The sequence below is a fragment of the Corvus cornix genome, chromosome 5 (assembly GCF_000738735.6).
Source record: "Corvus cornix cornix isolate S_Up_H32 chromosome 5, ASM73873v5, whole genome shotgun sequence".
Classification (NCBI taxonomy): Eukaryota; Metazoa; Chordata; class Aves; order Passeriformes; family Corvidae; genus Corvus; species Corvus cornix.
This window is the reverse complement of record NC_046335.1, coordinates 51,750,914-51,778,746: the sequence shown is the minus strand read 5'-3', so window position 1 is coordinate 51,778,746 and position 27,833 is coordinate 51,750,914. Positions and strand designations below refer to the sequence as shown.

The 27,833-nt window shown below is 43.9% G+C and overlaps 1 protein-coding gene across 2 annotated transcripts in view; it reads left to right on the top strand.

The window, feature by feature from the left end:
• The first annotated feature begins 5,389 nt into the window (after window positions 1–5,389).
• Window positions 5,390–27,833, top strand: part of LMO1 (LIM domain only 1) — a 59,110-nt gene continuing 36,666 nt past the window's right edge. The window contains exons 1-2 of one of the 2 annotated variants that reach the window (XM_019283822.2): window positions 10,222–10,237; window positions 10,640–10,741. In XM_019283822.2, coding sequence (XP_019139367.1) covers window positions 10,717–10,741 — 25 coding nt within the window. In that variant the 5' untranslated portion in view covers window positions 10,222–10,237; window positions 10,640–10,716. Of the gene's footprint in view, window positions 5,495–10,221; window positions 10,238–10,639; window positions 10,742–27,833 lie in introns of those variants that run through there. The other variant, XM_039552377.1, reaches the window with a different exon arrangement.

The window sequence follows — 27,833 nt, the reverse complement described above, 5'->3', positions numbered from 1 at the left end:
ACACTGCAGTAGCAATGAACTTTGAAGTAGAAAAGAATATATGGAAAAGTCAGTTATTGCTCTAGATGAAAGTGAAGGACATTATAAAAACACTGCCGCTAGAGTTTACTCATAAGTTTGGGGGTGGTTTTTTTTTTGTTGGGGTATGTGTGTTACGGATTCTTTTCCACATACTTTAAAGAAACTCTGCACAGGCACTGCTGTGTGAAGAGATGGCAGAGTCCGTGTGCTGGTTTGCTCAGAAGGGTTGGGCTAAAGGTGCATTCCTGAACTTTTGTTGAACTTCAGTTTGATACGGATTGAAATCTTACATCACTGTTGAGACCTGATGGACCATATGAGTGGAAGAACACACCTCACTTCAGCCTGGGAGAGTTTTGAGAGGTGGGAGGAGAAAGGAAGCTTCTATTGGGAAAGCATCTCCTCTATTTATGCTTTTCCCAGGGAAATCCAGCCTATCCCAGCTCCTAGTCTGGGCCTCCTCTAAGCCTGTTCACTTGGGTCCTTAGACTTGCCCTTCTCCTCCCCTGTATTGGTACCAGGGAGACGCTGGCAGATCTGCAGTGTGTCACACCCAGCCTGATCCCCCAGCAGTTTATACCCCTTCACAAAACCTTCCTGATGCCAATTCGTCGTGTAGAAAGAAACTTCATGGAGTTCATTGAAGCTGAGCTGTTTTGGACATGAGAAGTGCAGAATCTGCCCATTAAACTTCTTACGAAACAAGAAACAGACCAAAAATTTAGGTGTTGCTACTTTTAGTTTTGAAAAAAAAAAAAAAAATTCTTTTTAACTTTTTGCTATGGAGAGGAGCAGGAAAACTTCTGAATAACTAATTTATCCACTGTAAATTTCTCTAAAAGGTCATTACAGACTGTAAAGCCTAATGGCTTAAAGTTCCAGCCTTATATCACAATGGCAAAGAACTCATTCTCTAGAGATTTTATTTTTGAAGCTTTGCCATTTTCTTCTATCAAAGGAAATGCTGTATTTTTAATACACAATTTTCTTTTTTAAAGACTAGCCTACATTTATGAAAATATTTAACATTCATTTCACACAAAACATAGTAACAGAAATGAGTGATTTATTTTCACAATGCATAGGCAGAGAAGTAGAGCAAGCCAGAGTTTAGAAATAATTGAGGTCTGTAGATCTCAGGTATGTATTTAAGTAGTCTTTTGAACTGGCACCCGTGTTCTGTGTGAACATAACTTTTCAGAGCACTTGTGATTTTCCTCCTTTACAGGGCTGCTGAATTGTGGTATGAGGTCAGGCCCCTGGTCACTCTCTTCTGACACCAGCAAGGTAGGTGCAAGTGATTCTGAAATGGGCAAAAATATAGGGATGTCTTATAGCTACTTATTTAGTACAGACCTGTGCAAACTGTCTTGGTCATTTTTGTGAATTCAAGAAATAAAATCCCTGTGTTAAACTGGCAGATAAAAGTCTCATCTGCTGAGAAATCTGACTTTGAAAACCACTGCTAAATTCACCATGTGCAGGGTAGTCTTTGGTACGGCCTGGTGCTGCTTCACTGTGGGATTGTGACTGGCACACGGGACTTAATCACCTTCACTTCTATTTTGAATTTTTTTTAATCCTGTCAGCTGAAAGATAAAATAAAAAACATATTAACCTCCCTGATGAAGCTTTATAATTCCCAACACTGAAACATTAACCAAGTCCTTAATTAAGAGAGACTGAAAGTAGAAGAATGCTTTTATGTCATTAGCTGGTTTTTGCTCCAGTCATCTGCCTCACTCAAGCATAGGATAATATGAAACCTCACGGGTCTGCTAAAGGCTTGACTTAAGTATATTGCGGACTTTGCAATTTAATAAGAATGGGGCGTTGTTCTTAAGAAACTTCATTTTCTCTTGCCTGTGCTCAAGCAAAAAGGAAAAAAGTAAGAGCAGCTAGTGAGAAAGAGCCTCAAGTTAGACCCAGAGGTCTGAGCCCTAGCCCTTGCTGCACAAAGGTGTGTTTATTTCTGCATGCCTCTTCCCTCATGCACCAGGAATAGCAGGAATTAGTATTAGACCAGAAACCTTCCTAGGCAGAGCACAGCTGTTCTCTTTCTTGTGTAGTTTCTGCAGTATTGAGCGTGATGGCTTCTCAGAACTGCCTAGCCAGGGAGCGCGTGAGGCACCATAATTGAACGAACACCAGTGCACATCAGTGATGAACTGGCACCTCAGCAACGGTGTTGTCTGGTCCTCCTCCAGCAGCGAGCTGTTTTAGTGCTTTGTTCCAGAGAAGGGAGGGCTGGGGAGCTGAGGCTTATTCCCAGACACTGATCCGTGTCAAGTTTTCCCAGTAACTCGTTATGGGGCTGGTTGCCTACACAAGCGCTTTTTAAAGGAGTAATCTAGCTGTTCCTCTCTAGTGTCAAGGTTCTGAAAAAAATAAGTGTGGTAAAATTCTTTGTATGAGACTTTTAATCTACTGGGTGAAGGAGGCTCAAAAATTACTGAAACTTTCTCACTCCTCTGAAATTACTCACTGAGCAGATGTAATGGGAACACACGCAGGACAATGTATCACCACACTAGAAAAAGTAATTTACGTAGAGTGGGGACCTTTACACTGGGGTTGGTCTCTTCACCTTATTAAAGTTGTAAACCTAAAAATTCCCATGACTGTAACTGCAGGATTGCAGCAGACTGTTCAAACTGCAGGATGTATGTTTGGGAATGGAATGTTTTGGTGGTTTTGGCATTATTTTTCTCCCCTTGTGTGATGCTTTCTCAAGCTCCTACACACGTGCAAAACTCTCTCTTGCTTTTTCCCTCCAGGTCTCTTTCATGCCCAGTGACCCCACCTCTCTCAGCTCAAGTGTGAACATCACTTCTGAAGAACGATACCAAAGTCAGTTTCTGTTTCCTCAGTTTCTTCCTGTTCTACCCTTGGCATCCCAACAGTGACCTTGAGCTTCAGTGCATGCAGACAAACTTCTGCCACTCAGGAGGTCAGTGTTTAGATGAAACCACACCACCCCTGTGGCAAGCTCAGAATTAAGGCTTAAGATTTGCATACCAAGATCCTGAAATTCTGGCTTTGCACCCAAAAGTCTCCTTGGCACAGTGAGAAGAGGAGTGGACTCTAGGACCAAAAGCATGCTCAGAAATGAGTTGATGCACGATGCTCTCCAGGGTCAGTATTATTCAAGAGTTGCTGTGTTCTTTCAAAGGAGAAAAAAAAAAAAGATTCATGGAGTTAGAAGGACCAAGTTCCTGTGGGTGCAGTATGTGCCACAGGGTGGAAATTAAAAACCAGAGAATTAACAGGGTTTGTAGTGTTACAAAGCTGAAAGCATTTTTATCCTTATATGTGTGTACTCACAGAATAACATACTGCACTAATGAAACGCAGCTTTATGTTCCCAGTCATATTTATTGTTTGTTGCCTTAGCTATGGGTTTGTTTGGTTTATTGTAGGGATGAAGAGGAGGGACTCGTGGGGCTTTTGACCCGCTTGGCTATAGGTGATGTGTACAAGGTGTGCCTTAAAGAGAGTGGGGAGAGTTGCCAAACAGGCAAGTTTAATAATGGGTATCTTGACAGGGGTGAATGTGAAGATGGGGAACTGAGGTTGTGACAGCTCCCATGAGATGATGTGCAGCACTATCTCCCCTAAAATCTATCAAAAATTGTCCGGCTCCCCTCAAGGGGAACCAGCCTGAAGAAAAGTCCAAAAAAAGGCAACATGGTGGGACCTAAATAAAAGCTAATAGATGAGCTGAGCTAATATTAGTTTCCTGATATATAAAGCCAAATGGATTAATGGATCAGCTCATGCATTGCCTAAGGAAACAAAAAGAAAATCTTCAATACTTCTGTGCACATTGAGGACATGAACAATAAAGGTCTTTAGAAAGTAAAAACCTAATTTGGGGGAATCAATTACTACTTCTTTTTTTCTTACCCTTTTTTTTTTATTTAAAGGAAGTTCACAGAGAGGTAAAACTTGGGTAACACGCCAGCCAGAAGTCACGCGTCTCAGACACCACAATGATGGTCGATCTCGGTTTGCATCAGTCTTGCCCAGGCTCTTTTTAGCATTCCAGCTTCAGCTAATGGAAATCAAGCCCATTATGGTAAACGTAGGAAGCAAGTACATTAATAGTGGGCACTGACATTAATTCAAATGGTAAACAATTCAGAACTGTTCCCAGTACCTACTAGATTATGTATCATCTTACCTGCTGCTTCAGAGGGCTACTCCTTTCACGGGTTTTTAAAGTACAGAAGATTGTCTGCCACAGAGTTTTCTGCTTTACTAAACTATTTTCAAATTCTGCTTTGCTCTCCATCAGTCCCATATACTTTTTTCTTTTAGGTTTGGGATGCGAGCACTTTCACTCCAGAACTGACACCATTGCAATGCCAATCTGTTCCTTACTTTAAAAACAGAGAGGCAGACGGGGCAAGTTTAGAGAAGGCAAGATGTGGGGGAAAATCTAAAGCGAAGGTAGAAAGAAAAATTGAGCTTATTTATACAGTAACACGTGTGTTAGAGTAATGCCTCCCTTCCTCGGCTATATGCTCCCCCATCTTCTCTCTCACACACGTATATACACACACACTTTAACTGTGCTTTTGTGTTTTGTCAGAATTAATGAGAAAAGTTCCCTTGCCCTAGGGGTAATTAGTGTCCTTGGAGTTAAATAAGCTAATACTTAGACACCTCTGGCACAGGCAATTATGTTTGTGTATTGAATAATTGATTCAAAGAGGGGGGGAAGGGGCTGCTAATCAGATCTGAGCATAATGAATTGATTTAATTAACAGGGGAATCTGAGGGTCCCTGGGAAATGTGTGCATTTATTCAGCAGCAGGAGAGAGTGCAAAGCACATAAATTGAGAGAGAGAGCGAGCGAGCGAGGCAGGCGGCAAGTGCTTTTGCTTCCAGTGATAGGTTCACATCTTTCCTCCCTCCCACCCCCCTTCCTTTGAATATAATTTTAGATTTAGAGTGAAATCAAGAGAAAAGCACTTTAGAAGCCTGGAAAGCTCTTGCAGTAGCAACAGCAAAGGGGAGAGAGGTTGCGAGCGATCACACGCGATTACATTAAGACAATTTTTGACAGCGCAGGTTGGGGAAGGACGGAGCAGGGGGAGCAGCCCCCGATATTGGTCCTCCCTTACCTTTATCCTCTCCCCCACCCCTCCCTTCTTCTTTGATCCCTAAACTGGCACTCGAGCTGCAGCGGCGGGGCCGGGGGCGAGGCGGCTGGTGCAGCAGCCCGGCTCCAGCTCTCCGGCGCCCAGCGCGGCCGTAGCCCGCCGCAGCCCCGCTCCAAACTCGCGTCCCGGGGCAGCGCCGGGGCGGCCGCGCCGCTGCCCCCGCCTCGGCAGCGCCCCGGTGCCCGGCCCGGCGCCTCGCCCGCCCCGGAGCCGAGCGCGGCGGCTGGAAGGGGAGCGCCCCAAGGAGCCGGAGCGGCGGCGGCCGCCCTCGGCGCCCGGGACAATGGTGCTGGACAAGGAGGACGGTAGGTGGGATCGGGGCGCGGGGCCCGCCGCTCCCGCCCGGGCGCCCCGGCGGCGGGCGGGGAGGCACGGGCGGAGGGACGGAGGGACGGAGGGAGGCAGCGGGGTCGGGGGAGCTGCCCCGCGCCGCGGCACGGCGCTGCTGCCCGGCCTGTCCCGCAGCGCTCCGCTCACAAAGGGGGTCCGGGGACGCCCGGGACGGCGGCCCCGGGGCGCCCGCGGGTCGCTCTCCGCGGTGGCCAGGCCGGGCGGCGCGGCGGGGACGCGGCAGCGGCCGGCCCCGGCCCCGCTGCGTCTGCGGCCGGCGGGGCAGCGTCTGCCACCCGCAGCCCCCGCACCGGGCCGCCATCGGCGCCGGTGGCCTCAGCGTGTGTCCCCGCCGGGCCGCCTCCGGTGGCTCCCGAGGCCGCGGGTGCCCGAACGGCGCCCCGCGCTCCCACTGCGGGCAGGGCGGCCCTGCGTGCTTGTGTAAATGGCCACAGAATGTCCCTGTGTTGGGCTGGCGGGGGCTCCAACTCGGAAAAGTGGACGTCAGGCTCAAGGGACAAGTGGGAGATGCTCTCCTTCGCTGTTTTCTTTTTTCCTTTTTTTTTTTTTTTTTTTTTTTCCCCCTCTACCTCTTTTCCCTCCCTTTCCCCTATTCTTTTGGTCTGGAGTTTCTGCCTCAGAATGGGGGGAGTCCGCCCGCCGCGACACCGCCGAGTGGGACGGGGCACGAAGAGCAATCCCGGGCTGGCTTGTGCGAGCGGCCGTGTGGGAGGGGGCCGAAGCGCTGACAACCACAAGGTTAAATGCTCACTGCCCCAGAGAGGTGCGTGGGGAGGGAGCTCGCTGCACGCTCGTCACATGCCTCTGGGCCCTCGGAGAATCCCTCTGCCAGCATCTTTCTTTCCTCCAGTTTCTTGAAGCCCTCTGAAGTAAACTGATGTAGTGTTATTAATGGGGTCTGTAGTGCTCCAGTGGAAAGCGCGTGTGTTGGAGAAGAGGGAATGAACTTACCTAACTGGTCAGGGAGAGAGAACGGTAGAAAGACTTTTCTCATCCCTCGCTCCCTGTGCAGTAAGGTAAAAACGTGAAGTAATGGCCGAGGAATTAAACACGGGTAATTTCTTACTGATGTGTGCAACGAGGTTTGTGTTTCTCCTTGACCTCACTTTCAGGGGTGACCTGCGTTGGAAGAGTCCCCTGATTTTGCTCAGCTGCTGGAGGAAAAGGGAGGAAGGGCTCTTAACATCTCTATTAATACCCGTTAATAATAATAACAACCGGGTGATGTCTTCATCCCCGTGACTCTCTGTCAGGGGGTGCCTGCCGACCTGTGTCTGCTTCCCTGTGATTGACAGGCTGCCAGCAGGATGCTGCCTCCATTGCAGGGGTGAGAGGCACAGGTGAGCTGCGAGGAGAGACCGAGATCTGAAGAGGGTTTCCTAATAGGGATGTTTGGGCTCTTTCAAGTGTCGCAGACACACTCATTAAACTCAAGGAGCTCGGGGCCGGTGTGGTGGTGCTGTAAGGAAATGAAACTAGAACCGTTGATTATCCAGACAGTTCTCAACAGCCTCCTTCCAGGAGATTTCACGAGCGGCTGTATAAAAGGGAATAATGGTGGTGGGTGGGAGAGGTAAAGAGGAAATTAGTGTGGGGTGCACTTAAAAAAGGAGCAAAGTAGGAAACAAACCCCTGATGAGAAGGATGTGAAGATCAGAGCAACAAGGTGCAGTAATGCCTAGGAATCTCCTGTGCTGTTGATGAGTAGTTATGCTTGAGGAGAAATTATGGGCACTTTCTAAGGTGCACTGGAGAAATGGGGTATAGGAGGTGAGACTCAGAGAAGAAACTCTTTTTATGAAGAGGTCATTTTACCTTTTCAAGTTTCTTTCTGCCTGATTCAAATGGGCTCCACTTGCCCGCTCATCTGTGAATGTTAAAAGGGGATGCTGGACCTGCACAGTTTACAAATGGACTAAAATGTAAGCTTTTGCTAACTAAACCAATTCCTTTTGAAATCAAGCTTGAATGAGCTTGTTAATAAAAATGGGTCTGTTTTACTGCCATAAATGGCCCTTTTTTTTCCCTTTTATTTTTCTTTTTCCCAGAAGCCGGTCTGATTTTTACCATCTAAAAATCCCAGCGTTGTGGCTACTGTCCAGTTCTCCCCTTGATTTAAGAGGCTTTGCCATGTAGGGTTTTTCTTTGAGGGGTTTTCTTCTTTTGAGGTCTCTGGCAGCAGTGGGGGTATTCATAGTCATTACTGCACAGAGAAGGCAGGATTTCAGGATTACCCCTCCCAGAAGTCCTGGTGCATAGCAAGGAGGACACTTGCTGCCTTGTAGATATGTGCCCCTTGCTTTTGCATCCCTGAAGGCTACTTGGGAAGCTGGGCCATGGCCATGGCCTCAGAGGCAGCTGCCCAGTCTTTCAGCTTGGGGCCTTAGGGGTGTGTGCCAGCCCCAGTGTGACACCAGGATCGCCCCAGCGGTGCGATAACTGCGGATTTGTGCTTCCGCTCCGCGTTTGTGAGCGAAAAGCTTCCTTGGCAGGCACGCTCTGCGGTGCCGAGAAGTAGTAGAGACTCAATAATACTTTTCTGTGGCTCTTCACAGATACCACTGAGGATGAAGGGGCAGATTGAAAAAATAACAACAGTAATAATGTTTTTGACTTGATGTGTTGTGGCATCGCGTCAAGTTATGTCGGGGAGGTAACAGCATTTTGTATGTTTGAAGTGACATAATATAACTTGACTGATGCAACATGACTTGATATCAGAAAATACTGGTTCACAGTGGAACTTTGGCAGGTATCTTCCCTGAACAAAATGTTAGGAACTGAGAGAAGAGGGGCAAGAGGGGTGGGAGAGAGAAAGGTTGAAAGAGAAGAACTTCAAGGCTCACATTTTAGTCAGTTCCACTGCATAAATCATGGCAGAATTTGCTGTGGGCAAGCCAACCTACACACCGTGCAGCACATTTATAAATTTCGAGATAATGAGAGTTACGATATTTCTCAAATACATAAATGTTTTGATTGCAAAGACCAGATTTCTGCTTAAAAAAGTAAACTGACATCAGGTAGCATGATTAATTCCAACAGATTGTGTTAATTGTAGTTGACTTAAACTGCTGTACAAACGTGTTGGGGGTTAGAAAACTTTTATTTTTAATTGTTGGTGTGTGAAATGAGTAAGCAGATAAAGTGTTTAAAAAAATCTGTTTGCACAGGGAGTAATCCAGCCTCTATGACATGATGGAGCAGTAAAGGAATAAAATGTACATTGATCCGGTACTGCGTATTTTTTCATGAGTGCATTATGTCTGCTAGTTTGCTCTGCTGCAGAAGTCAGCTGTGACAGACAATGGCCAACGTCATTTTTATCAAAACCCTGCCTTTCTTGTAGTTACCAAATAGTGGAAGTTGAAATGCACCGTATGTTTTGGGGTAAATCTGCCGTTTTTGAAGGTGACAGGGTTGAAAAGTACGCAGACAAAGATAGAACATTTTTGGAGTTCACCATTTTCTGATGGAGGCCAATGGCATATTGAAAGTATTAAAGTGCCTCAAACCTAGAAAAGCCTGCAGTTTTGTTAGTTTTTGCATGGATGCTTTTAACTATTAGACTTTAATCTTTGGGATAAAGTCCTCCTCCTTTTTAGCTTGTGACACTCCCTGAAAGAAAGTGATTATTTATGGTGGTTGCACTCTTACGCTAAAATACATATTCAACACTTGCAAACTAGTATCACTAGGAAACAGGAGTTGTTGGAAGCACTAGATGAAAACAGTTCAATGTAAAACGATACATTTAACATCAAATATTCTCAAGGACTGTTAGGATTAAGTATTGTGAATGAAGGGGGAAGGAAAAGCCACTTCAGCTGGGGATAAGGAATCTAATTAAAAATCACTATTAAGGATATATAACTGGAGCCTGCTATCATGCTCTTTAGAGTACCGTTGTATCAGTTGTAAAAGGGAGGAAGAAGTATCATTAAAGCAGAAATGAAATGTTTTCTCAGATTAAAAGGCTGAGATGAGTGAAACGGTGCTGTTGATCTTGGTAGCGAAGCATCTGATTCCACAATCCTTACGAGAGCCATTGGAGACAACAGATGACTTGTCTGAAAAAGGATTGAGAGGTGCAGGACGAAGGATAAAAGACGTGGGCTCCCCACTTGTCACTTTATATTTGGGCATTGATGGCATTTCTGAAAAGTGGAGCCAACCTGTAAGGGCTTGTACCGTGTTTGATTAGGTAAATTCATTTTAATATCGACCTAGTGAAAATGAAGCTGCATTCTCTGGAGTACACCCTGAAACTAATACCGACATGTGAAAACAAACCCAAAATATTTGTGCAGAAAATTAGTATCAAGTTTTAGGTCACCAGAGACGTGTGAAATGCGGCTGGGAGCAGCGGGGCTGGTGTAACGCAGCCGGCATCAGCTGCGGAGAGTTCTGAGCCTCTGACCTGCCAGACCAAACCGCAGGGAGCAGAGCTGGAGCATCCCCCGTGCCCCGGCCCCGCAGAGGACAAAGCGGCGGCGGCGCAGGTGGCCCCGCGGCCGGCGGCACCTGGGCGGGGGCCGGGCGGGCTGCAGGTGGTGCTGCTGAGCCGGGAAGCCGCGCTCCGCCAGGAATCCCCGGCAGCAGCACGAGAGGGGGCCCTGCCAAACGCGCGCATTTATTCATTGCAAGTGTGCAAGGCTCACCAATTGAGAGGCAGAGGCAGCACTAGTCGGGCTTAGGTATTCTACCCTCTCTGAATACAATTTCGGATTTAGAGTCAGCTTAAATCCAAAGGGAAAACACTTTATAAGGCTGAAAGCTGTGTAGTTGCAACAGCCAGGGTTATGAGCTATCAAAGGCAATTACATTAAAATAGATTATACTGTGTAAATTGAGCCATTTAGAAGGTGAGAACCAAAGAAACAGCTCTGATCCCCCTTCTTTCTAAATTGCAGTTTTAGTTCCTTGCAATTCTGAGGCACAAAAGTAGGTGAGACTGCTTTTGTATCTGCAAAGTGCTTTATTTCTGAGTGTAATTCTAACTGAGTGCAATCTAGGTTAAAAGCTGGACAACTGGGTAATTAGAGCTCGCTTGCTGCTAAAGGACGATCAGCTGTACCGTAGCTCATTTGTGTTCCCAGAGACTTGTTCTCCTCTCCCCTGAGCGGAGGCTCCTGGAGAAGAAGCATCTGTGCCCAGACTTTTCTTGATTGCGGAGATGATGGTGCTGGACAAGGAGGACGGTAGGTGGGCTGAGATTGTGTAAGCCTGTGCTTGGTGTCTTCTGTGTGCTGCTAATGTAGAAATAAATAGTTTTGAAGCAGGTGTGCACTGTGCATTTCAGAGTGCTCTGCTTTGAGCTTCTGATGTTTTTCTCTTGTGTAGGTAAAAGCATGCTTGCTCTTTATTTTTTTTTTTTATCTCTTCTCTGACATGATCGGACAGCCAAGAAGGGTTTACTCCAGGCTCTGTTTGCTGATGGACATAGCAGAAACAGCTTGATTTTTTTTTTAATATCTATGTAGATTTTTCTTTCTGCAAGTTAATATATCCATTTTAACCTGTTTGTTTTAACAGCTTTTATTGTAAATCTAATTTTGAGATTTTCTTTCCTTTTCATTGCATGCCATTTAGGTCTCTTTAATGTGCGCCTCTAATATCTATTTCTCACAGCTTTTCTTCATAGCTATAAACATAATGACAATAAGCTAATAAGCTGCTGTGGCAGGAAAAAAAGCATTGGTTTATTCTAAGAATTAATGGCAGAAGTGGAGGTTCATTTGGAAGGTAATTTCATGAATGAAGCTGAAGGAGAGCTTGACTTATTTTAGGATTTCACATATACTTATTTTTTTAAGCTGGCTAGTCCTCATTAAGGATGCTTAAGGGGAACAAATTGATGTGAGTGATATCAGACAGTATTAGTGAGTAGCCTGAATGACCTGATGCTATCTTTTGCATGTTGCCTGCCAGGGTGTGCAACTTAACTGCTCAGTCATCAGTAGTTTCTGGGATGAAGGTGGTAAGTCCAATCGCAACTTTTTAATTAAGTTTTTTTTTTTTTCAAGGGCTGCTTTTTGGCTTAGGTTGTCCCTCATAGCTCATAGCCTGAGAGCAAGGATTAAAACTGAGGCAGAGCAGAACATTTCTGTAGCCATCCACATGGACTTCTATCGATGGTGCTGCCTCTTGCCAAGGACCTCCACCTTGGCGGCACTTTGTGCATGGAAAGTGGGAACTGCATCTTAACTTCTAACAGGCATTTCTACCCATTATCTCCTTATTTCATTCCATCTTTATAAATGGATGAAGTGTGCCGTGTAATGGATTTCCCTGATCTTTTAAAATTTATTTTAGAAATCTCTTTAAGTGTAAAAAAAAAAAAAAAAAAAGTCATAGTGTAGGCTGTTGCCATTTGAAAGTAGGAGAAATTACTGAATATTTGTAACACTGTAGACAGGAAGCAGCTTTTCACTGGGAGCAAAAGGGCTTGGAGAAATTGGAAGTTGGGCATTTGGGCAGTAGCATTGATTTTACTTGAATATATGTATTGCTTTTTAAAATATTTATGAGAAAAATAACTTGTAATTCAAAGTCACTTACTTTCCTCTGTTGGGGTCATGCTAACCATGTTTTGTGACTAATACTGAAAGCTGCTATTAAGTTGAAATTCTACGATTTTTATTCCACAACCCATATCTGTCTTCTAGTATTTTAAAACTGAATTAGTACTGCACTGGAGACTAATTAGGAAGGCTTTGACGATTGAAGGACCGGAAGTCTTCTACTAAAGTTTCTTTTCCCTCTCTCCTTTCCTTGCCTCCCCAAAAAAGGGAGTGTTTTAGACATAGCATTTTGAGGTCTTCTCTCATTATAGGTTTGATTTCTAAAATTCTCAGTCTGGCATGTTCATGCAGGTAGAATTTGCATCTAGTTTCTGGGATGGCATGTGAGGTTTTGTTTCACAAAGTATTTGGGACAATGAAAAAACGTGGACTTTTCACAAAGACTTGACACCTGTAAAATATGAGACTAAGCAGAAATGCATCATTATCAGTGCCCTCTTGTATGTAGATTCAATCAGATTTGGACTAAGAGTAGACCAATGTGAGATCAAAGTCTGTGTGTAAGTCGTTGTGCCCTTCTGAATTTATTCTGTGCTAATTAAGTTGGCATCCCAAAACTGTGAAATAATCTTATTGAGGGGGGAAAAAAAATAAATCATGGGCTTTATTTCTGTTAAGATCTCCTAAGTTCCTTTATTAACACAGTAGAACTTTAAAAAAAAAATGAGTAGATGTGGAGCATCTGTTACCCATCTTCTAGATCAGCTTTGCAGTTGACTGGCCTGTGGATGAAAGACACACTAAGTGCTTGAGTATTGCTTATGCTGGGAAAACAAATGAAGCTAACAGGGTTTCAAAGGCTTTGAAGCAGTGTCACTCTCAGAGGTGTTCAGTTGTTTTCTTTGGCAATATAAGTTGAAGCAAGCTAGTTTACTTTATTAGAGGCATAAGGCTACTCTTGTAACCTTCCTCTGACTAAGATGAATTTGGCTGACTGACCTTATTTCTTTCAGGACCACACGTGTTGTGCTGGGTTTGGGTTTTTTGGGTTTTTTTTCCCTCCTTAGGATTCATCTCTTTTAAAGGACGGCAGCATTTTCTGTATTTTGTTAAAGCTCCCTTTTCAATTTGTGCCTCCCCACAGAACTATGTTCTGCTATGATGGAGCAATGCAAATCAAGTAAAATAGCCCAAATTAATTCTTCACATCGGCGGCAGTATGATTGCCTGCATGGAATCAATAATGCATCATAGAGGGATCAAATTTTGGAGTATAATGTGTGAATAATGCTTGACACAAAACAAAAATTCAGTCATCATAATAGCAATTAGGAAAAAGCTGCAGCTTATCCCAGCTGTAATCTCTGCTAACAATGAAGCACAGCCTGGTAATCAGCATGTATGGTATGAAATGCGCTAATAGAAATCACGGCTCTTTGTTATGTGTGTGTGGGGTGAAAGTTTCCTTTTCAGCTAACTTGTGCTGTGTTAACCAGACATAGCATCCTTCAACCAAATTGTGGAGTGTGCGTGCACTTGTAAAAACACTGATCAGCTGTGTGTTCATCCCGATGTTTGCATAGACAGGAGCACCCCAAATCATGGATCCTTTGTGTTTTCAAGCAGAACTCTGATTAAACAGATCACAAGAGTAGGCTGAGTAAATAACACATCAGTGGACTCCATTAAACGTGTACCTTGGTTTTACATAGAAAGAAAATCTCGTATTTTGTTCAAAAATGGAAGGAAAAACATGGATACTCAGTGGTTGTGTGCATTGGGGTTGGAGAATGGGTCTTAGGTGGATGGGAGGTATTTAGGGCAATGAATATTAGGTAATTTGAAACTGCATTAGTAGCAGCAGTTGGGTTCCCTGTTGTGTGAGAGCCCATCTTGCCCCGCACAGAAGGTAAAAACCCGCAGCATTTGGCGTTAGAAAAGCTGAGAAATGGATTGTGTAATGTCAGTGACAGGAACTGTGCCACAGCACCCTGGCCAGGACAGCAGAGCTGTGGGCTGGCTTCACAAGGGAGTATGCCAGCTGCCAGATGGAGTTGCCTATACAGAGGTGTCTCTCCATATCCACCTGCCTATCTCCAGCAACATAGGTCCAAGCGGTCCTGTTGTGTCGAAAAAAGTCATCATAGGCACAGAAATAAAGCAGGTACAAATTGTGCCACGTAGGAGGAAGAGCTGTTCTGCGTGCTGCTGCTATCTTTTGTTTGCCTTTGAGCGTACCTTTCTCGGGGGTACCTATTGAGGAGTCATGCAGAGAGAGAAGGGGACATGGCACAGTGGCTTTTCCTCATGTGACATGAAAATTAGGCAATTTTCTTTTGCCTAATATTCTTGAAGCTCTCTCGTTCTTTCCTGTGCCCCTCTACCACGGACCTCCTCCATGGTCCACTGGTATCTAGCTTACCATGTATGAGGAATCCCTACATATCTTCCCAGACATCAGCTTATTCAAAGAATGATTAATAAAGGTCACCAAAGATCTTATTTTTGCCTACTTAGCTGAGTTACCTGTTGGTTTTTTTGAGGGCTTGATCTTCACACATATGCTTTTGGTGTAATTTTGGAGGTTTGGTCTGGCTTTAGTTCATGACAGTGTCCTTTTGTGACTCAGAAGTACAGCAGTGGATTAATATATTCATGAAGAGGAGATAAAAAGTTCTCAAAGAAGTATTCTGAATAAAATCGGAGCACATTCGGCAGCAGAACATGAGACTCGGTTTGGTCATAAAGGACCTAAAAACCATTTGGACTGTTTCTCCAAAGCTGATCAAGTGTGGAGCTAGAGGCAGCTCTTCCTAGAGCTTCCCTCTGCCCCTGAAGTGGCAAATATGGAAGCACGATAGAACCAAGGGGTAGTAAAGTAATTGCCTAAAGCTATTCAAGAAATTGAGGCTGCTGTAGTTGGAGCACTGATAACCTTAGGTATCCTTTTAAAGAAATCTCATCCTATGGGAAGAAGAGGAGTGAAAGGCGGTAGCAGGCCTAAGAGGAGCAAACTGCTTTGTGCAGGAGTATAGCAGGCAATCACGTAGTTCCTAGTGTTTGTTCAGACCAGATAGCTGAAGGATCTGGGTAGGATGTCATCATACTTCATTCCCAGATGCTGTTGACACGTGATAATTGTCTAGTTGACATAACAAGCGTTGAAACAGTGTAAGGACATTTTCCAGCTTGGGTAATAGGGCAAAAGAAGCAGCTTGTTCTTGGAAATCAGTCTGTTCTAATTTTGCTTTAATGCAGTAGAAGGTATACTTGATACCCTGGCAGCAGAACATAATTCGTCTTCTTTGGAGTTAGTGTTAAATTTTATTATCTTTAATAAATACAACGTGAACATGTCAGCTTGTTTGTCATAGTCATTCCAAAAATGCTCTCTTATGGTAGAATCTTCGGAAAAATTCCTTTTAAGAGCAGTGCATTATTAATAAAGTAATCCATTAGGTCTGGTGATAAAGGGTCACAGCAGAGTCTGAAATGCGTTTCTTAAATGGTTAAGAAATTTATCATGGTTGGAGGATTAATTGATTTCATTTGGAGGCTTTCTTAAAGTTTTCAGGCCTTATGTTTCGAGGTGGTTTTATTCTCTTTGGAAATGTGCTTGCCGCTCAAAGTTTTGCTTCGCTATCATTAGCATGAACTATTACATTTCTGCTAAAGGCAAACTGTTCTTCTAGCGTTATGACTGATTGCATCTGTGAGGAGTCCTACTTAGGTAAAGAATATGAAAGTTTATGGCAAATAAGGTATTTTACTTGAAATCAATTCAAAATCAGAATAATGGCATCAAGCATTAAGTGTTGCAGCATAAGAATAAAGACGGCACTGCAGATGCTGCTAAATGCTGAACTATAAAACTCTAATGGGTCTATATCTTTTAAAAATTGGACAGAATTGTCATCATTTAGAATACATAGACATTGTTTTAAACTGTATAGAAATCGCTGCCCCCAACTTCAATAATGTGCATAACTGTTGCCAGGGAATGATTTATTCAGTGAATGTAGCTCCTATTCACTGAAGACTTGGGGGTGGAGGGAAGGGTGCTTTAAAATGAAAGTTGTTCACTATTAGATTAACATAATTAAACCTATAGATGGTCTGAGAAAAATCCACCACAGCTACTGTTTTTTCAGTTCTCTGTGTGTGTTTTCTCTGCCCTCCAATGGGATGACTCCCAAGCCCAAGTTTCCAAGCACAATGTGGGGTGCTGTCCCTGCAAACAGATGCTCAACTCTCCAGTGAATGTTCTTGCAAACTACTCTCTACTTACATTACGTATCAAAGCAGATAATGGATGCTCTTGCCCAAATTTAGAGGGTTTTTAAATGTTATTGAATATTTTCAAACTCTTTATGCCAATGTTCAGAGTTCCTTGTGTGCTAATCAAACTCTGAAAGGGTGGTTTGGGCAGTGAAAGTATTATTTGCCTTCCTTTTAAACTACTGATATCAACAGTTCAAGTTTCTCCTAAAGAAAAAGTGGATGATTGTTGCATATTCATGACTGAACTGCAGAGAACTTGGACCAGAATTAAACAATTAACCCTCTCTCCAATGTAAACATCCATTTGAGTAGAAGCCAGGGATGTTCCTACTTGGTTTATTATGGATCCGAGATATAGAAATGTATTCCAGAGGACTGTGTTTCTAATAAATAAAAAGCCATAATGAGAATGTAACTGGGAAGGAAGACAAAAGCAGCCATGCTTTAAATTGTTAATGATGGTGCCAGTGGCTGCAGCTTTACCACAGCTGTTTAAATTGATCAGCTAGTGAAAATGTTTTGTTTTGGCATTTTCCCTGCATGTGCAACTCTTTCGAAGGGACGTCTGGAAGGTTTTCAAAGGGGAATCATGATCTTTTTTTAAACAAGGCTTAGAGCACCACAGTTTCCAGCATTTTGGAATCCAGTATTTAAGGATGCAGTTCAGTTTCTCTTTTGTAAAGTTTTTGGCTGATGAGCCATTATTTCCTCTAGATTTCCTTTACCACTTTTTAAAAATTTTCTTTTTCTTTCCCCTCCACAAATACTGCAATTACTCACTACCCATAAAAGCTGAGGCAACAGCACACTTCCTAGCTGTCCTTTTTTCTTTTCCCATCTCTATTTTACTGATGCTACTGAGCTTGATCAGAAAAGCAGAAAGGGGCTATGTCGATTCGCTATGCATCTTTTGGTCAAGCATCCAGTGTGAAATTGTTCTGTAAAATGTACTTTTTCAGAGGGAACTCACTCCTAATTTATCTCCTGGTTGGCTCTACCTTGCAGCTGAAGTGGGTTAACCAATACCTCTTTATCGCTTGTGTCCTTTCCTTCTGTTCCAGAGAAATGGGTGTATGTTTCAAAAGGATGCCATCTCTTCAGGGCAGGTAGGGAGGAGAAGATTGGACTTTCTGTGTGTTGACAAGTGACATGGTAGAGATGTTTGGGAAGGGGACTGGCTTGAGCTGGTGAGCCTTGGTGTCTTTTTTGGAACGCCTCCTGCCTTGAGCTCATGGGCAGACCTCGTGTGACTCCTCTTCCTGGCACTCTTGGTGGCAGGTGACTCCTGGGCAGGCCGTGCCTTAGATAATGTTGAGCAGCCAGGTTTCTGCATTAATGTACTTGCAGTGAGGGTGGGTACTGAACATTATTCAGAATCCATTATATATTTATCCTTATACTCCTTTGTGGAAAATGATTTCTGTAAGTACCCTGTTACGGTTATGAAAGCCTAAATAAGCATCAGTCTCAAACCCTTTGACCTGTCTGCACAGAATGGAGATCTGTTTTGAAAAGGACTCCTTTATATCTGTTTTTACTCCATGCCCTTCCATTCATTTGCCTATACAAAGCAATAAAGGGTAAAACTAAAGTAACATAAATTGGTCTGTCTTCCTGAATCCATGTCTCGCTAATGTACCCAGATTAACTCAACTGTAAATTGTCTCCTTTGGATGTCGTGTCTTGCTAAAAGTTTCCTATATGATTCATGATTTGGATTGCTTTTAACAGCTATTGGCTAAGCAATATGGTAAATGTACAAGGTGATGCAATTGGCATTAGTGAGAGGATGCACAGGAGCATGTAATGCAGTCAATACTACATTAACTACTGATGCCCAATTACAGAAACTGGAAGAGTGGCTTTTAGGAGCATTAGGACTTGCAGAAGAGCTGAGATCACCTGCCGCTCCTTGCCTAAAAGCTTCACCCTTTACACGCTGGGATCAAAGCAAACATTTAGTTGCTCTTTTGTCATGTATAACAACGAAGGTATTTTCCCCCCTTTTTTTTTCCAAAAAGTGTCACACTGATGCTTTTAGCACATGTAAAATCCTATCTCCATATTTCAAGACTCTACTTCCATCTCCTGGGGCAAGACTTTATTTGAATAAAAACTCTTTAACCACCTCTGCATTTATTGTTTCTCTGAAGCTTACTCTTACAGCCAGTTTTTCTTTTAAAGAAATACTAAGTGATATTTAGAGTGTCCTATTTCAGTGTGCCAGACTGGGCTCCTCTTTGTTCCCCCCAGCTTCTTCCTTTTTCTAATCTGTGTATGATTGTTTGTGCCCTCAGCTGGCTCCAAGTCTAAAAGGTGTTTTAAAATACAACCAGATACCACACAAAACAGGATATTTGAGTGTGCAACCTCTCTGCAGTCCACATTCAGATTAAGCACATATTGTTTCCACCACTGCTTTTAAACCCATTTGCAGTAGATGGCGAAGGATCACATTATACTAAAAGACAGTGCATACTTTTAGATCGAGCTGGGTGATCACAGATTCTAAATCTGTTTTTAAAATAATGAGCTATGTCACTGCTGCATGGCAAAGCTAGCAACCCACAAAGTTCCTCTGGACTTGGAGCGAGATGGGAAATTAAGCGGCTCTAAGAACACTGAAATATTTTAGTATAAAAGACAGCTGGCAGGTGGCTTATTGCTCTTGTTGCAGCATTTGTCTTTACTTCCAGCTATGATACTTGGCATATCACTGCCGCTTTTAATCCTCAAAGCATTTTGCCAGTACTGAGGAATTTGTGCACCCCAAGTGATCATCCCCTGGAACTAAGGCCTGGATATCTGGGGAATGTGCCTGACCCCCCATGAGGCATGGGTGGGCTTTTGTGTTTCAGCTGTCCCTGGTTTGTTCCTCTCTGCTGGGCTTGGGTCCCACCTTGCCTGCTGTCCCATGCTGGGTTAGGAGGTCAGACATCTGCAGAAGAAGGGAGAAATAACTTCTGGATCTCCTGGGAAGAACAGAGTGCTATTGAAACAATTGCTCTCCTTAACTGTTTCAGGGGCAGGTTTATTGATCCCCTCTCAGTTGGCAATTTTAATTTTGGGGGTTTTTTATCCCTGAGGTCCAGTCCAAGCAATTGCAAATTGTTGAAGATAAGCCTTCTCTAGCTAATCTTCCTGCCATAATTATGAGCGTTGGTCACGTTCCCGTCCTCCCCCTTCGATGACTGTGAGTGTCGGTCTCGTCCCCCTCTGCCATTTCACGGGGGCAACAGAAAAAATGGGGTAAGACTGTGCTGGAAAACATCCTGACAGTCTACAGGCATTTCCTCAGCGGCCTTCTTGTTTGATAGATGGTGCCTTAATTTCTCAGCCAGCAGCTGTGTTGGGTGTCCGTGTGTTGGCTCCGAATCCCCCCGGCGCTCTGCCCCATACCTGGGTACTGGGCTGCTCCGGGGTGTTTGCTGCGGCAGGGGCGGGGCAGAGGAGGAGCCTGTTATTTTTAAGACTGATTGTTGCTTTCAGGTGCCGATCGATGCTCTTTTGAACGTCTGGGGGAGCAGAGCAGAAGGTGACCTGCTGGTTTTCCCCTTGCACTAATGTGTTTAAAAGGTGGCACCAGCAGTGGGGGCGTGGGGGAACTTGGCTGAGCTGTGCCTTCAGCGCGCTTGAAACGCAGACGAGGATCCTGAGCTTGATGCACTTTCCAAGCTGTACAAACAATGTTTGAAAAGTCTGAAGTACCCAGCAGGGCAAGTCAAAACGTCCTTGAGCAACTTTGTATTTAGACAGTGTTTTCTCTTTGCCTTTGATCAGGAGGGAACAGATGTGTCTCCTCTCATGTGTGTGTTTGTGCACACCCCCTGATGTACTCGCGTTCCCTGTCCTTGTGCAGGGGCTGCAGTATTTAGGGTGCGCTGTTATTCCTCTTTGTTCTCTCTTATTACTGTTGTTCTGTTGCTTTTTTGGTTTTGTTTTTCCAGGGAATCTAAGTTGGAATTTAGAGAGGCCAGACTAAACAAGGTTTTAACTTACTCTCGCTCATTTCCTTATCTCTCTTTAACTTGGAGAGAGTGGAAAAAGAATATATATATATATAGTAACGCTCCCTTTAAAAACAAAAAAAAAGTATGCATATATATAATCGATTCCTTGACTAGTTTTTTGGGGGGCAGGTTTTGAGCATTTGGTCTAAGTGGGCTGCTCAGTGAAATTTGTACATTCATAAAATAGCTGATTGAAAAGCAATATTTCAGATAAATACAAGCCAGCGATCTATCAGCAGTTGTAATAAAAGCTGGGCTTCAGGCTGTGATTTTATTTTGAAATAATAAGAATTGCTTTATTCTTTTTACTTGAGTTACCATGGTAATTCTGTCGTGTAGCAGTGTTATATTGATTTAGAAAGTGGACAGTAATATTTCTTTTGTGTTATTCTGTTTCTAGGGGTTGATTTCTAATTTCCACTTGGAGATTACTTTTATAAATTTCTTAAGTCCTTCCACTTTTTTCTCTAGCAGTGTAATTTTCCTCTCACACATTGCTATTTTCTGAGCTTATTGGTTTGCTCTTATTTTAAATTAAACTTGCTGGTTTCAAATATTGAAATGACATCTTTGTCTGTGTCTGTACTTTGGTTTAGCAAAATATTACAGTCTGCTGTTTTATGCTTAATAATTTAAGGGAAGCTTTATGTCTGCCATCAGTGGTTGCTGGTAACTCATGACTAAACCAACACAGAGCTCAAACCTCTGACATTTTAATACTGTGTAATGGTGCTTCCACCCTGCACACTGTTTGGGTTTTTCTTTAATCTGCCTTGTGTGTGTGCTAAAAAGAATGCCAATTAAATTCTGAAGAGATCAGGAGGAGTTTTTGGGTGGAGCTGGCTCTTGGCCACTTTAGGTCTCTGTCACGCTTGAGAGAACCATTGGTTTTATCTATGGCACAGGTACCGTTCCTGGCTACCCATATTTCTCTTGCAATTAAGAAGCTTCAAGTTTTCTAGAAGAAAAATTTTGACTTGCAGAAGTGCTTGTGCACACTCAGTGCCTGGCAAAAAGTAACAAACTCCTTTAGCTCTGTACGGGATGGTTATATAAGGTTTTTCCAACCATTCTGATTCTGTGCTACCTTAGCTATGGAGCACTGCTCTTAGATTGCTGCTGCTTTAAGAAATGGCAGTCTAAACAGGATGGGACTGTTCCTTGTGGCATCTCTTTCTTTTTTTGTGAATGAGAAATAATCCTTCTATCCCAAACCTGGGAGAAGAGGGGCAATGAACCTCAGGCATCCCAGTCTTCAGAAGTGGTATTTTAGATCCTGAAACCAAAGCCATGAATTCTGCTTTCCAACACGAGTCATTCGGATGACCTTTCAGTTCAGAGGGTGGGATACCTACTTTGTGAGCACTAAGAACAGATTTCCTGATGCTATAAAACCACCACTGATAGATTCTGTGGTGCAAGTAACTGGTGGGAGGGAAACTGAAGTCTTGTGCTGTTGCCCCTTGGTTTCATTCCTGTATGAAGCTCACAACAGTAAGAAAAGGAGCCCAGAAATCCCAGCTGATCTTTTTGGGGCTCGCTGGAATGTCTACAAGCAGGAATTACCACCAGCTGGAAAGGGCAGAAGAAGAGGAGAAGGGTGGCTTGGACAGATGGTGGTTGACCTCAAAAGGACTGAGGTGTGAAGTAGCTGGTGAAAGGCAAATGCAATCCTGGAATAAATAGAACAAGGAACTGCTAATAATGATTCCTGTTAATAATGCTGGAGAGAGGCACTGACAGACCTTGTCTACTATGGGTAACTTGCAGATCCCTCATGCTAAGGGACAGTAAATCCATGTGGAAGTAGGGGCAGAGAGGATGCTCATGAAGAGCAATCTGTGCTTCAGCTCATCTGCCTTTGCAAAATGAAGGCTGACTGGTCTGGATAAGCACTCTGGGAGGGGAAACACCAGGGAGGAAGGAAAGTGGACTTTTTACCCCAAAACATTAGAACAAGTAGTTGGAAATGGCTAAGAATGTTTCTAGGCTACCAATTTAAAAGCTTCTGGGCTTCTGGTCTCTAGATCAGCTTTCCTCAGAGGACAGTGGAGGCATGAAGCTGACTTGCTTGGGTTAGAGAAAGGCATGGTGCCATAGCCTCTGGCTGTAGGAGCTGGGACTCACTAGTCCTTCTCATCAGTCCATGTTGAGGCATTTATGCCACAGCCTGTGAAGCTCTGTCAATGTTTCCATAAAAGCCCCGTATTTTCATGAACATTCATTCATGGCGAAAGTCTGCATGTAAGATCGTGCCTGAGGTTACCTTTTTCTTCCCTATTAAAATTTTATAAACCTGTCACTTGGCTGGGAATTTTAGTTTTCTGTGAAAGTGAAATAGAAGGGGGGCCCTGATGGGGAAGCATGGAGGTTATAGTGTCATTTTCTTCCTCAGTGCTCCCTGTAAAAATAAATAAATAAGTAAGTAAAAAGGCACAAGCTACAATCTTATGGGTGAACTCCTTGATGAGAATGGCAAAAGCCATGTCTGCAGGTTCTGAACTCCTTTTCAGTGATGTGATTTGGTTTGATCTGAGTGTGAAAACACATAGGCAGCTGCTGCTCCCAGAAGTCTCCCCTAGCTTTTCTGTGTGCAGGTGTTGCCTGTGCTGTTCAGCTTGAGAGCAGTGATCCACAAACTTTAAAACCTTGAAATAGGTCCTGACCTGTGAGGCTGTAATGGCCCTGGGAGCCTTTACGGCCCATCAGATGATGTCTGTTACACATTAGTCTGTAATAGCTCCAGAATAACTAACTTCTTTTTTTTTTTTTTTTTTTTCTTTTTAATCAGTAATTATATCTCTCCACAATGGAGTGCAGTGGCTCGCCGTGCTAAAGCACAGTTTTAAGGTAATGCAACAAGAGACTGTTTAATGTCTCTGACAGTCTCGGTGCTGAGCACAGGTCCCCTCTTTTCGTTCTTCAGCATTTTCTTTCTCATTCCTTACTCGTATTGCAGCAAATCCGGGCTACCAGGAGCTGGCATCTCACCCCAGATTCTCTGTGATGTGGTAAACAAATACCTCATACTATGGGTCTCCTCAAAATAATGATCTGGTCTTTCCCCATCACAGCTGCTTTTCAGGAAGACCTTCAGCTGATAATTTGCAGTCTTCTTAGTAGGGCTCTGTGCTCAAGAGAGCAATCTTGCCATGGTGGGAAAAAGGACTAGATGATTTAATGGACTTTTTTTATAATCATTTCACTCTGTATCTGATCTTTTTGTGGGATACAGTGCTGCCTGCATCCTAAGTTGGGATTTGGGTTTGCTACCCCCTACCTAAAATGTATTTTCTTTCCCTATGGTTCGTTCAATTATAACTCTAGGATATATCTTCTGGGACTGAGTAATTGGCTAGGTCAGAAGTAATCTTTATTTTCACTAGAGAGATGTTTACAAACTGATGCTGTAGTATCTCTTTAAAACCCACTGAGAATCTGATTAAAGGCCTGAGGATCTTCTGCAAAGATTGCCTGCTCCCAGTTGACTTGAAAGGGTCAGCATGCTGTCACAGTTTCGACGACTAAGAATTAACTTAAGGCTGATTCAAATGCTACTCTCTGTGTACAGCATTGATTGGACTGCTTTCAGATGGCAAGAGGTAACTTTATCCTGCAGCATGTGTGAACTCCATTTAGTTAAATAGGGAAGCTGAATGAATATGCTCGCTTGTGGCATGGGAGCTCAAAGGTGAACACGTTCTACCCCTTCTGCCCTGAATTAAATACTTCGGGGAGGATGGGAGGGAAACATAATTCTTGTGGTAGCATACTTGGGATACTGACTGGTGCAGCTGTTCTTCAGCAAGTGCAGCTCCTAAATACTGCAAAATCTTTCCTTCTCTTCCCCTATGCACAGTCTACCCCATCGTCTTGACCATAATGGGATGGGATTGCTTGTTATGGAAATGGCAGCAGAAAAATAAACCCCAGACCAAATGAAATGAGCTTGGTGCAGCATTATCACTGCTCCTTTTTCAGGAATTGAAGATTTTTAACCTGGTTTCATGTGAGCATCAGTGTTCAAAGATATTGTGCGTTAATGTGGGAATGACATTAATGGTGCTGACTCACTCAAGGCTGTGGGGTTTGTGGTGTCATGCTTACAGTTGCTAGCCTTGGAGAAGCCTTTAAAAAGGTCCTGCTGAATGCAGCTGCCTCACACAGCGATGGGCTCAGTGGGAAGCAATTCCAGGCTGGTGTATTCCTGCTCCATCAGGGTCTGGACCAAAGCAGGCAGTGTTGCTGCTCCTGCTGCAGCGGAGCCCGTCATGTGGAAGTTCTGCTGGGCACCTTATGGCAAGAAAACAGGCTGGGCTGAGGTGTGCTCCTGACCTCCTGTCAGCCTCCTCGCCAAGCCAGTGGCTCCTCGAAATGACCGAGCATCCAGGGAAGGTGCCCCACGAGCATTTAAACTTCAGCCAGGATGCAGAGGCCAGCTAGTGTAAGTCAGTGAGCATATTGCTGAAGGTGGGGATTCCTGATTTTCTGCCTCCTATGATGTCTGGTACACTGAAGACCTTTCTGGTGACAGTCACAGCGCTGAGGCCCTTCTTGGGCTTTGGTAGAGACACCAGTGCTGTTCCCAACTGAACAACCTCGAGAGTTTGGTGCATCTGTGTTAAAGAGATCAGATTTCCCTGACCAATTTCATAGTGATTCTTCTGGGTTGTCTTGGGGTGAGTGCAAGTGGCTGTAAGGCAATATCATAGGCTAAACTAAAACCTTGGCATTTTTTGGTTTTTGGGGTTTTTTGCTTTTTTTTTCTTGCAACTGTTGTAACAAATTCAGGAGGAAGAGATGCTGGAAATGCTGACAGGCTCCGAGTTAGAGCAAGCAGAGAGGCCATGCTGCAGTAATGTACTGCTCAGCTTTAATTGTGCCCAGTGCAATTTCTGTGTTCCCCATGGACACCTGGCCACGCTTGCATCCAGAGCTGCAATTTGCCAGTGGTCACTCTCAGAAGAAAAATATGTGCTGAAGGGATCCTCAGCGAGCTGATGGCAACAACAACTGCACCAGCCAAGGTGGAGGAATAGAGAATGATTTTGATGTCTCCTGTAGGTGACCAGCCATGAAACCAGACAGTTTCCATCTGCAAGACTTGAAAAATGACACCAGAGACTGACAGTCATGTCCTCACTTCACATCCACTTCCAGCCTGGAGGGGCTGCTGCCTTGTGGTCACTGTAGTTTAGTTGTGGCATGTTTCACTGTACACAACTGAATCCATTTTCTGTACAGTAAACAAAGCTCTGATTGCCTCTTGAGACAAATATTTTGACCATCTTTTGCCACTATAAACTTTCTACCAAATTAAACAGTGCATTAAGGAGCTGTGGACGTGCTGCAGTAAACCCTGTGTTACACTTGATGGCTGCTCAATGTTTGCTTCTGCTTCCTTTCATCCTGTCTTCTTTCTGCTCGGGGTGGTTGGCTCCTTCCTCATCACTGCACAAGCTCCAAGTGTTTTAGTCTCAAATGATGACTTGCTTCCCACCCTACTCCCATCCCAAGCAGATAGATAAAAATTTGAGCTCAACAAATCCCTTGCCAAATCCTGAACTGTACTTAGGGTTTCTCAGTGTGTGCTGTTCTCATTCAGCTTGTGAGCTTGCAGCACTGACTCTCCAAAGAATGCTCCTTCATGATGCTTAATCAAAGACAGCAAACATTGCTTGGTCTTGGCTCAAGTTTCTATCAGATCTACAGAACAAGTTGGTTGTGAAGGTCGCTACGCTGGTCCCTGCTACAAGGGAGGGTCATGAGAGTTGTTACAGTACCAGCTGTGAACAGTGTGACAAGTCTCATTTTGTTTCCATTAAATGAATACTCTTCAAATGGTATTAACCTAGTTAAAATTTTGCTTATCAAAGCAAGATCTTTAAAGCAAGCCAGGTAAGTGCCTATTACTGTTTGAGGTTGTATGGGAATGCAGGAGGAGGAGTTGATTTTGAACTTTCCTCACGCTCCATATCATGATCAAGCGCTTGAGGCAACTTTAACACCGGAATGATTTCGTCATTAAAGGAGTAGTGTTGATAGCAGGGCTGTGTTTACTCAGCATTTCCCTGCCAGCTCTCCTTCCACTTAAGTGTTTACCCTTGAGTTCAGGATAGATGCCTACCCAGTGAAGGAAAGGTCTTGCACATCCTGTGGATGCTGAACAGCAGGATTTTCTTGAAATAAATGCTGAAAATCCTTTCTGTGTCCTGGAAGAAATCCCTAAGATATCATGTAGGAAGAAAAATCCCACAGGACTTGATCCTGCTTGTGTTTTTATTGTTTGGTACTATGCTGTGTAGGTCACTGCATGCCTAGAGAAGAGCAAGAAACAGCCTCTGAGTTAGAATGTTTGAATTAAGCATCAAGAAAAAGGTTGAGAAGTGCAATGAGAGTACAGTAACTTTCACAAAATAGCAGCATTTTGGTAATCTGTGGTGGAATGAAATTCAGGGCTCCAGATCTCCGGTGTGAATGCTACATGCTGAATTGCAAAAAAAACATGTAAGTTCATGTGATTCTTGCTTCAGTACCAGACCCAAGGGCAGATCAGCACAGGTGCTGGCTGTCAGTCTGTTTCCACTTTACTCTGGGTGTACGATTTTGTGTTACATTGCGTCAAGTGCTAATCTGGCTGTGCTTTTTGTTCCACTTATGCAATTTAATATGTCATCCTCACCTCCTCCCTTGCTTGATTTACTCTGCTGTATACTGTGTATTATGGCAAAGTGCTTTTCCTCTAAAACAGGGAAAACCAATTTGGGAACAATGCACAAACCAAATAAGGCACATGGAGATGTTTTAAAAACACTAGCAAAGAGATACGCAACAAAATACACAAGTACCTTTGGAAATGCGGAAGCAAACTGGATCTCTGTGTTTGGGAGGAGGTAAGTGTAGTCCCAAGGAGAAGGACATGCATGAGTTGAGAGCAGGACATGCTGGGGGTTCTCTGACTTTCTGCTATTACTGGCTCCAAGTCAGAAAAACTGATGCAGAGGCAAACAGAGGCCGTGCGGAACCTGCCATTTTTAAAATACACACAGAGGAATATTTCTAACTACTTAAGGGTTTGTCAACGTTTGGTCTTTATTTTGCCTGATGATCAACTAGTATTATGTCTTCCCACGAGTCTCATGAGGTTTGGCTGGTTTTGCAGGGTGCCTCACAGGAACCAGATCCAACCAGAGAACTGGGAAGTGGTTGGTGCAGCATTTCTCCTCTTTGTGCCACAGTCCCGTGCAGAGAGCTCAGAGGGGTGGGTGGTTGGTTCAGTGCATGGCTGAATGGCATGGTTTGGTGTGTGGAATGAAGAGAGGAAGTGCAGAGACCTTCCCAAATTCTGTGGCTGAGCCTGTTTGTCCCTGTGCTGGCTGTGGCACCAAGCTGGAGATGCAGCCATTTGCCTTCTGCGTCTGAGGAGCCCTTTCTGCTTTATGCCTTCATCTTCACAGCTTCTCTCAGACATCCCTGTG